The sequence below is a fragment of the Coenobita brevimanus genome, chromosome 1 (genome assembly GCF_032717465.1).
Source record: "Coenobita brevimanus isolate Jiangsu-jjx chromosome 1, ASM3271746v2, whole genome shotgun sequence".
Classification (NCBI taxonomy): domain Eukaryota; kingdom Metazoa; phylum Arthropoda; class Malacostraca; order Decapoda; family Coenobitidae; genus Coenobita; species Coenobita brevimanus.
The window spans coordinates 35,536,878-35,546,931 of record NC_136954.1 but is presented as its reverse complement, the minus strand read 5'-3'; the positions used below and the strand labels follow the sequence as shown (position 1 = coordinate 35,546,931).

Sequence of the window (10,054 nt, the reverse complement as noted above, 5' to 3'; positions counted from 1 at the left end):
CATACAACCAACTGTACAGTGACAGGGGCAACAATTCTCTAGAGAAATACAATACAGTGGGCTCACACAGTGCGCGAGAGGTTGGGAGGTCCTTGTCCTCGTGCAGTGTGAAATCACTCACTGAGAACACATAATCTAATGGGAAACATAACACATGGGCAGTACCCCCTCATACCTGGACATTTTTTGGCCCTTAGAGACATAATAAATGTAAAATTTTTCAGACATTGTACTACAGATATAGCTACAATAACAAAAATATGGGAAGTCACCTTAACAACAGTAGACAACAGGCCTGATGGACTTAAAGAAAGAGGGTTCTGAGGCGCGGCAACACTTACAATGCCGCACCTCCGACCGCACCTCCTGCCGCACCAACACTTCCCTCCACAGACTTCTCCTGACAACCTTCCCCAGGAGCCTCTAACTCACTTCGGCCATAAACCCCTCGAAGTCCAATGCTGACACATCTGACATTGCATCCTCTTCATCCTCAACAGGAACAGGATCAGACGACGTAACTGGTTCCTCAGTTTCACTAACTTGAGCCTGCTGTGTGTAACTTATTATGAGTGTCTGTCTTCTCCTGTTTATTTCTTGCCTGTGCCTGTCTGTGCAGAAATGGAAGACTGTCGATACTAACGAGAACCTCCTTCATTCTTAGGTTGCTGACTTCCTGTTCCTTCACCTCTTCCTTGAGCTTATCCACAGCAGCAAGGATCTTGCTTATTCTTGACATACACAGCTCTGTCCTCCCCTCCATCACATTAGGCTGCTCAACTTGACTCTGCCTGGAATTGGGCTCTGCATCAGCCTCGTCTATCCGTTGCAAGACTTCCTCAGGAGTCTGTTTCTCATTAGCAGTGAGCACTTCCTGTATGTCCGCCAACGTAGTGTCCTCGAAACCTGGTACAGCTTGTGCGCTGTCAGTGTTGCTGCCTCAACTTCGACCAGTGGTTGAATGGCCGTCTCGTGGGTCGTGCATAAGTGAGGCATGAGCAGTCGCCATGCATGGTTAACCATTGCAGGTGTAATCTGGTGCCATGCTTCTAGGAGAAAGTCAACTGCGTCCTTCACTGTGAAACGATGCCAAAATGCCTCAACAGCCAGGTCACCTGTGGTGGGTTGGGATATAGCTGCTGGCAGAGATGGTACGGGAGCAGGTGCCTCATCGAGGTCTTCGTTGTAATCTTCTTGTAGGGCATGAAGCTCCTCTTGTGTAAGAGCTGGTCATACACTTGCTTGTGGCAGAAGTGCTTCATAATGGCTATCAGTTCTTGATCCAGCGGCTGCATGAGTGATGTCGTCCGGGGCGGCAGAAACACAACACGACAATCCTTGTGCAGATCTTCTAGGTATGGAGGGTGAGTTGGTACACTGTCCAGCACAAGGAGCATCTTAAATGGAATGCCAAGTTCCCGACACTTGGCCCTAACATCGGGGACGTAGTGCTTTGTTAACCAGTCTGACATAATGTTCCCGATCATCCAACCATTTGCAGACTTGTTCCAGTACATGCCACTTGCGTCCATGTTCGTGAGGTTTTTGTAGCACCTTGGGTGTGAAGCTGTGTATACAACAACTGGTCTCATCTTGTGGCTCCCAGACAGGTTTACAGTGAACATTACCATCATCTTACACTTCTGGAGCTTGCCAACAGGGGCTTCTTTCTGTTTTTAAGCGATGTAAGTCGATTTGGGCATGGCCTTGTAGTATAACGATGTTTCGTCGACGTTGTAGATCTGGTCCTTGGTGTTCTGTCCTTCTTCAACAAGCGCTCTAAATACCGTAGGATACTCTCTCGTGGCCAGCTCGTCAGCTGAGGCACGTTCAATGGACAGTTTGATGTGACGGAGTTCCTTGCATTTCAAAAAATGGTGCAGCCATCCTACCAATGCCTTGAATGGTTTGTTCACAGATAACTTGCGAAATGCTGCCTTGTAAATGAGCTGGGCTTAGTTCTGAATAAATCTGCCATTCAGTGGTACACCTTCCTTCTCCTTCCTCATATTGTACGTGGCAAGATACAGTTCCATAAGTATCATCGCACAATTTCCCACCTGGGAACGGACGTCAAGCTCAGATGCACCATACGTCTTCACAAGTGCCCTGTTGGCATCGCGGTTCTTCCAAACAGTCTTAACTGTAGTTTCAGCCAGTCCCATGGCTTTCCCGATAACTGTGTTCCCTTGTCCCTCCTCCTTCATCTTGATAATCTCCAACCTGGTTGCGTGCATGAAAAGCTTCTTAACTCTTGGGGCTGGAGGCATGGTGCAGAGAAGGTACAGTTCAGGATGGAGCAAAAAAAAAAAGCCACACGTTGTACACGACAGGTTAGCTGCAGAGAGCAGATCCACACTGTGCACGAGCCTTGTCTGTAATGGTGCACCCGCCGCCTCCTACCCCAAGCTGCACAGTAGAATGCCCCGGGAATATCTGCGCATCAACATCACGACACGTGATGATGGACGCGTTGTGTGTGGGGGGGGTCGCATATTAATGGAAAATGGCGTTAACGAGCCACTCCTTGCCTCTACCTTGCATTCTGTGAGGTAAACTCGCACATTCAAGGTTTTTGGTCACTCACGCACAATGCGATTCGCGCACTCTGAGCTCACGCAGTAGGCAAGCCCACTGTACTAAAGTTCTGAGTCGACAGGATCGTTGCAGCAAAAGTTTACCACCAGTTCTTCCATTACTTCACATGTTCTGCTCTCATCTGTAACAAAAGATTATGCAGTACATAAGAGTTAGTATTTACATTCAGGATAATATAAGTATATTCACTGGAACTGGACCAAAAGCACTTCCACTGTTTGATCTCATCCTCTTAATTGTTAACACTACCTTGTTGTACATGAGATTAATAAGTATTTAAAACCATGGGTAATATAAATTTATTTACTAATGGTAAACCAAAAAAGATTTTTACTTGTGGATCCCACCTCTCAGTTCTCTACAGTAGCTATCACTTGTGTAGAAAAGGTTGTAATTTTTCCACCTCCTCTTCCTTCTCTGGAGACATCTATACAGGAAGAGGATTGAAGCCACTTTAGGCACCTTATATGCATTTTAACTGGTGACTGGAGGATTGTTTTACAATCAGAGCTTAAGAGAAGTGTATAGCTTATTGTGTTTGGTTGAAATACATCATAAGCACGATAATCTTCATTCAGGGCCACTGATAGCCTGTCTGCTGGGTTTGTATGGACATTTTAGTGAGCAGCTTGACAAAAGCACTCCACTCATGTGTGATCATTCATGCACCAGTCTTAGTTATGCCTGCCTCCGGCAGCCCTCAAGGTTTGCTCTTCCCCCCTCCCCCCCATTTTTAGCATGCTCTGTTCAATGCCCAGCCCCATTTTCAAGCTGATCAGGTTATCGTATGTGTCAGGAGTTTCACATGCCTGTCTGGTTCTTGTTTTGTGTTCTTTTGGTTAGTTTTGGGCTAATTTTTAAGAGGCTTGGCAGTCCAAGTTTGCTGTTTTGCGGTTCACCTGCATGTTCGTAATTTTTTTTTCTGTTTCAAGAGAGTATGGAACAGCGGGTGCAAGGATTGTATGGGTGAGGATGAAAGTAGGTACACAAGCGTGGGCGATTGTATGAGCGTATGCGCTGACACAGGACCAAGTGGCAAGAGTGAAAGATGAGTTTTGGGTGAGTGCAGAAGCATGTATGGACAAATTTGACAGGAGCGAGAGTGTTTTTGATTGGAGACATGAATGGCAAAGTTCAGAATGTACGAGTGGATGGAGTGGTTGGTCAGTGGGGTGTGCCAGCTGAAGTAGATGAGAATGGTAATGCTTTGGTGGACATCTGTGCTGGTAATGGGTTGGCAATAGTGAACACCTACTTTCGGCATAAGATGATCCACAGGTATACATGGAGAGTAATGAGGAGGATGGACGGTGACCTTGTTGAATGAAAGGCAATGATAGACTACATGTGTGTGGATGAGCGAATAAGAAGACAAGTGTTGGATGCAAGAGTGTGGAAAGGGTGGGGGAATGGAATCTCGGACCATCAATTAGTGATGACCAAGGTAAAGCTGCAAAGAAAATGGTTGAAGAGACAGAAGGGAACAACAGGAGGGAACAGCTCCTGTGAGAAGAGTGGAGAAGTTGCAAGATAGTGAGAAAATGGCAGAGTATAAGAGCATAGTGGAAGAAAGATTGGAAAGGTATGAGTTAGAGCAGATGGAAGGGGTGGAAGGAGTATGTAATATATTCACAGAAGAGATAGGCGCAGCGTGTGAGCTGGTTTGTGGTGTGGGAGGAGATGCAGGGGCATGCAAGGGACAGCAAGGTGGATTGATGAGGTGAAACGAGCTGTGGAACAAAAGAAGAAGGAATACAGTGAATGGCTAGCAAGTAGAGGTAGGAGAGAAGATGAGAGAGAGAAGAGAGAGGTATATGTGAGCAGGAGAAGGGAGGTGAAGATACTGGTGAAGGAGAGTAAGAAGAAAGTGGATGAAAGAGTCTGAGAGGAATCTGAGTGTGAAATGGAGGGAAAGAAATTGTTTTGGAAGGAGGTAAGGAAAGTAAAGCAGTGTGAAAGGAGAAAAAATAGGAGAGTGAAAGATAAAATTGTTTTGGAAGGAGGTAAAGAAAGTAAGGCAGTATGAAAGAGAAAATAATAAGGGAGTGAAAGACAGGAATAATAGATTGTTGGTGGAGAAGAGTGAGAAATTGAGGAGATGGAAGGAGCATTTTGAGGATTTGTTGAATGTAGAGTGAGAGCAGTGCGAATATATGTGGTTGGGGAATGGCTGGGAGAAAAAGAGATGAGAGGAGGAAGAGATCAGTAGGCCGGAATAATGGAAGCAATGAAGAAGATCAAGATGGGAAAGGACCCAGGAATTGATGGAGTGTGTGGTGAAATGCTGAGGTCTGGGGGTGAGACTGCTGTGGAGTGGATATGGAAGTTGTGTAGATTGGCTTAGGAAGAGGGAAGGGTTCCAGAGGAATGGAAATCAGGGGATAATTGTTCCTTTATACAAAGGAAAAGGGGCGAGAGAAGTATGTGGTAACCATAGGGGTATTTCCCTTCTTAGTGTGTCTGGAAAAATATATGGTAGAATACTCACTGGTAGGGTTAGGCATATGACAGAGGAGCTAGTTGGAGAAGAACAAGGGGGATTTAGGAAGGGAAAAAGGTGTGTAGATCAGATATTTGTTCTATTTAGTGGAGAAGTATCTACAGAAGGGAAAGAAAGTATATACTGCCATAGTGGACTTGGAGAAAGTTTATGACAGAATAGATAGGCAAGGTATGTGGAGTGGAGGGGAAATTGTTTAGTGCTGTGAAGAGTATGTACGCAGGAGCTAGGGCTAAGGTGTGAGTGGATGGTGAGCTGAGTTCTTTGATCTCAATGTGGGACTGAAACAGGGTTGTGTGATGTCTCCATTGCTGTTTAATATATACAGTACATGGATGGGGTTGTAAAGGAGGTGCAAGGTAAGGCAGTGGATGTGGGGGGTGGCTCTAATGAATGAGGGTGAGATTTGGATGATTCCGGTGTTGCTGTTTGCTGATGATACAGTATTGTTGCGTGAAGATGAATGGGAGTTGCAAGGTTTGGTGGAGGGATTTAGGACAGTGTGTAGGAAGAGGAATCTGAAAGTTAATGTAAACATGAGTAAAGTTATGGTGTTTGAGAGGAATGAAGTCACAGAATGCACAATGAGGTTGGATGGTGAGGTTATAGAGAATATGAGTGCATTCAAGTACTTGGGTAGTGTGATGAGTAAGGATGGAACTTTGGGGGATGAAGTGCTTGCAAGGGTGCATCAGGGAAGCAAGGTTGTTGGTTTACTGAAAGCAATGATGAGAAATACGGAGGTGAGTATGGAAGAAGTCACTGCATGATAGTATTGTGATCCCTACCCTGACGTATGGAAGCGAGGCATGGACCTTGCAAGAGGGGAACAAGTCAAGAGTGAGAGCATTGGAAATGAGTTACTTGAGCGGAGCATGTGGAGTGACATGGAGGGACAGGTTGACGAATGAAGAAGTGAAGGAACGTTGTGGAGTGGATGTGGATGTGGTTGAGCAGATTGGGAGAAATACACTGAGGTGGTTTGGACATGTGGAGAGAATGAAGAATGAAGGACTGGCTAAGAGGGTGTATGTAGGTGAGGTGGAGGGAGGGAGAGGGAGGGGAAGACCGAGGATGAGGTGGAGGGATGGAGTTGAGAGGTATATGAGGGAGGGGGGAGTGAGTTGGGTGGAGGGTAGTCAAATGGTGGTGACAGAGCGACTTGGAGGCGTTTCCTTTGCGGGATTAGGGCGTCGGACTATAGAAAGATAGACAGATAGTATTGTTTTTTTTTTCTTGGAAGGAACTGTTTTGTGGGCTTAGCCTTGGTTCCTTCTTCCTCGCATAAAAAAAAAAAAAATGTCGGATACCATTAGAAAATTCCTGGGCGATACCACTCCGTGTGTGTGTGTGTGTGTGTGTGTGTGTGTGTTATTACCTAATTGTTCTTATCTAATTATATCTCAACAGGAATGTGTCAAGCTCATATTGTCCCATGTATAAAATCACTTTTATCATATATATCCCTAAATTTATGAATTGTTTTGGCACACACTATTTCATTTGGTAGTGGATTCCACTAATCAATTTCCCTATTTGGGAAACTGAATTTCCTTACGTCTTTATCACCTCTCTTTTTATGCAGTTTTTTGCAGTGTCCTCTTGCTGATGTTTCCCCATAGGTTATACACTATTTATGCCTATTTTCTCTTTCCCTGAGACACATTTATATAGCATAATCATGTCTCCTCTTTTCCTTCTCTCCTGTAGTGTTGGCAGATTCAGTTTTTCTAGTCTTTCTTCATAGCTTAGATCCCTTAAGCTTGGTACCCATCTTGTGGCGGCCCTTTGAACTTTTTCAATCTTCTCTATGTGTTTCTTGAGAAGAGGATTTCAGACTACTGATGCATACTCCAGGGTTGGTCTGATGAATGATGTTATCTTTCTCAGCATGTCTTCAGGGTTGGTCTGATGAATGATGTTATCTTTCTCAGCATGTCTTCATTTATGTATGTGAATGTTATTCTCATATTAGCAAGCAGTGTATACATGTCCTGTACCTTCTCACTGATGTGGTATCCGGAGATAGCCCGTTATTGATAATCACTCCTAGGTCCTTTTCTCTTTCTGATATGTGTAAGGTTTTACTTCCTAACTTATAATCCCAATCTGGTCTTTTTCCACTTTTACCAAACTTAATTACATGAAACCTGTGCACACTGAATTCCATTTGCCATTTATCGCTCCATTCATGAAGTTTATTTTATTCTTCTTGTAGCTTTCTACAAGAGTCTATGTTAGGAATGCTCCTTTGTATTATTGCATCGTCAGCAAACATATTTAGATAGCTTGCATTTCCAGTGTTACTGTCTGTGTCATTTATATACACAAAAAACATCATTGGTGCCAGCACTGAGCCCTGTGGCTCCACTAGTTACTTCCCTCCATGCTGAGTAATTTCCCCGTAGTACTGTTCACATTTCCCTTTTTCTGAGAAAATCTTGCATCCAACAGTACAGGTTGCCTTGGATTCCTCCTTGATGGTACAAATCCATAAGTCTTTGGTGCGGTTCTCTGTCAAATGCTTTCTTGAAATCTAGATAGATACTGTCCACCCATCCATCTCTTTTCTGTAATGTTTCTGCAACTCTATCACAGTAGCTTAATAGATTAGTAACACATGATTTTCCCTTTCTAAAACCAAACTGGCTTTCTGTTATCATACTGTGTTCTAGATGGTTTACCCAAACTTCTCTTTTCAGCTTTTCTAATATCTCACAATACTGGTTAGTGATACTGGTCGGTAGTTGAGTGGATTTTGTATATCACGTTTCTTGAATAGGGGAACAATGTTTGCTTTCTTCCAAATATCAGTTAGTTTACCTTGACCCAAGGATTCCTTGAATATTAAATATATTGGTCTACTTAACTCTTCTACACATTCATGTAGCACCCAACATGAGATTTCGTCCGGACCATTTGCTTTTCCTTTGTCTAATTTACTTAACTCCTGTATTTCTTTTTCTGATATTTGTATATCTGGCAATATGTGTGGGCAAGCTTGTTCCATATCATCTCTCTCAAAATTACTTTCTTCTATAAAAACCGACTGGAAATTTTTATTTAATGTTTCACAAATATCCTTCTCTTGTATACAGATGATGCCAACCTTGGTTTTGCTGTGGATGTAGCTGTAAAAAAGCTTCGGTTGATCACTACTTTTATTTACAATGTCTTCCTGAAACTGTCTTTGGACTTCTCTCCTTATCCTTGAATAATCATTTCTTGCCTTTGTATAGATATATGTCCTCTCATCATTGTGTCTTCTGTATCTCCTGCACAACAAGCATCTTTTTTTCTTTAGACTTTTTACATTCTGTATTAAACCATTTCTTTACTTTCTTTTCTGCTTCTTTGTGCTGTGGGATGTAATTTTGGACTCCTATTTCATAAAGTTCACAGAGTTATCTATATACAACATTTAAATTTTGTCCTCTAAGCTCTTTTTCCCAATCTAAGAAGTACTTTTTTAGGTCATGGTAGTTGCCCTTTTTACAGGTTAGGCTCTTTTTGTAACTCTCATTACTGTTAACTATGTCATATGCAATCCTGAAGTTGCAATTTAACATTGCATGGTCGCTTTTGCTGAATGGAGGGTGATACATTATATTATCAATATCATTTTCTTGCCTAGTAAATATAAGATCTAGTACTGATGGATCATCAGGTCTCCTTTTTCCGATGATTTCCTTGACATGTTGTTAGGAAAAACTTCTGCACAAGGTCCAGGAGCTTTTGGTCCCAACAGCTTTCATGGTTTCTTACATCTAGAGTATTCCAGTTTATATTTGTATTGAAATCTCCAGTTAATATGATTCTCTCAGATTTCTCTTCCATTCTATGTAGTAATGCTCTTAAACTTTGAACTGTACTCTCTGCCATGTCTTCATAATCGCCTCTTTCCCAAGTGTTTGTTTTGGGTGGCATATATAAATTTGCCACAAGTAATTTCCCTTTAGATGTAGTAATCTCTACTGCAATCAGTTCTACTTGTGAGGGTATATCTAGTTCTATTTCTTTGACTTGTAGTTTTTTCTTTGTTAACATGATTCCTCCTCCTCTTTTTAAATTCCTATCTCTTCTCCATATATTGTATTCTTCTAAGTTTAGGGTACCGTTTGATATCCTTGGGGTTAATTTTGTTTCAGTTAGGCAAATAATATGTGGTTCCTTTTCTTTGGTATATATAATCTTTCATCTCTAATAATTTAGATACCATTCCATCTACATCTGAGTGCATCAACTTAATCATCTTGTTTACATACTTGCCATAACTTGAGTATACTACCTTCCTTTCTTTTATTCCCTTCTGGTTAAGTATCACTTTCTTATCTGCAATCCAATTACTTTGTAAGAAAAAAAATTCTCTTCCTCTGATCTTTCCTCATATTTTGTTTTTGCTTCCTTCCTCTTCCCCTTTAGTGTACCCAATTCCTCTTGAGATAGGCATCATTTTATCCAGACTTTTTTGAATTCCTTTTTTTCCAACAGTTTGTTGGCATTTTTAAATATTTCCTCTACAGTGTTTGCACTCTGGAATGTTACTTTCAGGGGCCTTGGCTTACTTCTCTCATATTTCCCTAGTCTTTTATATTCTTCTATATCTTTCTAACAGATATCCTCTGATATTTGCTGCAGTATGTTCATTATATTTTCCATCTCCTTTTTGTCCTTTGAGATTCTATTTTTAATTTCTTCACCTATGCCACTGATTACTGTGGATTTGTTCATCTCTAGCTACAGCTTCCTAACTAGTTTTGGGTTATTCTTTACAACTTGTTTCACTTCCTTTCTTACACTTTTTCTTCTACCCTTGCATCTAAATCATTCTGTACTTTCACCATTTCAGCATACGTACTTTGTATCTCATCTTGGTAATTTCTCACCATTTCATTTACCTGTTATTTTCTCTTCAGCGTTACTACTTTGGTCCATCAGACTGCTTGCTTGCCTGAT

General features: G+C 42.0%; 1 protein-coding gene across 1 annotated transcript in view; it reads left to right on the top strand.

Moving 5' to 3' along the window:
* Positions 1 to 2,421: 2,421 nt before the first annotated feature.
* LOC145393870 (glutamate receptor 1-like) overlaps positions 2,422 to 10,054 on the top strand; it is a 45,357-nt gene continuing 37,724 nt past the window's right edge. Inside the window, exon 1 of the mRNA XM_080267936.1 lies at positions 2,422 to 2,472. Within this exon, the coding sequence (XP_080124062.1) occupies positions 2,422 to 2,472 (51 nt within the window). The remainder of the gene's footprint in view (positions 2,473 to 10,054) is intronic.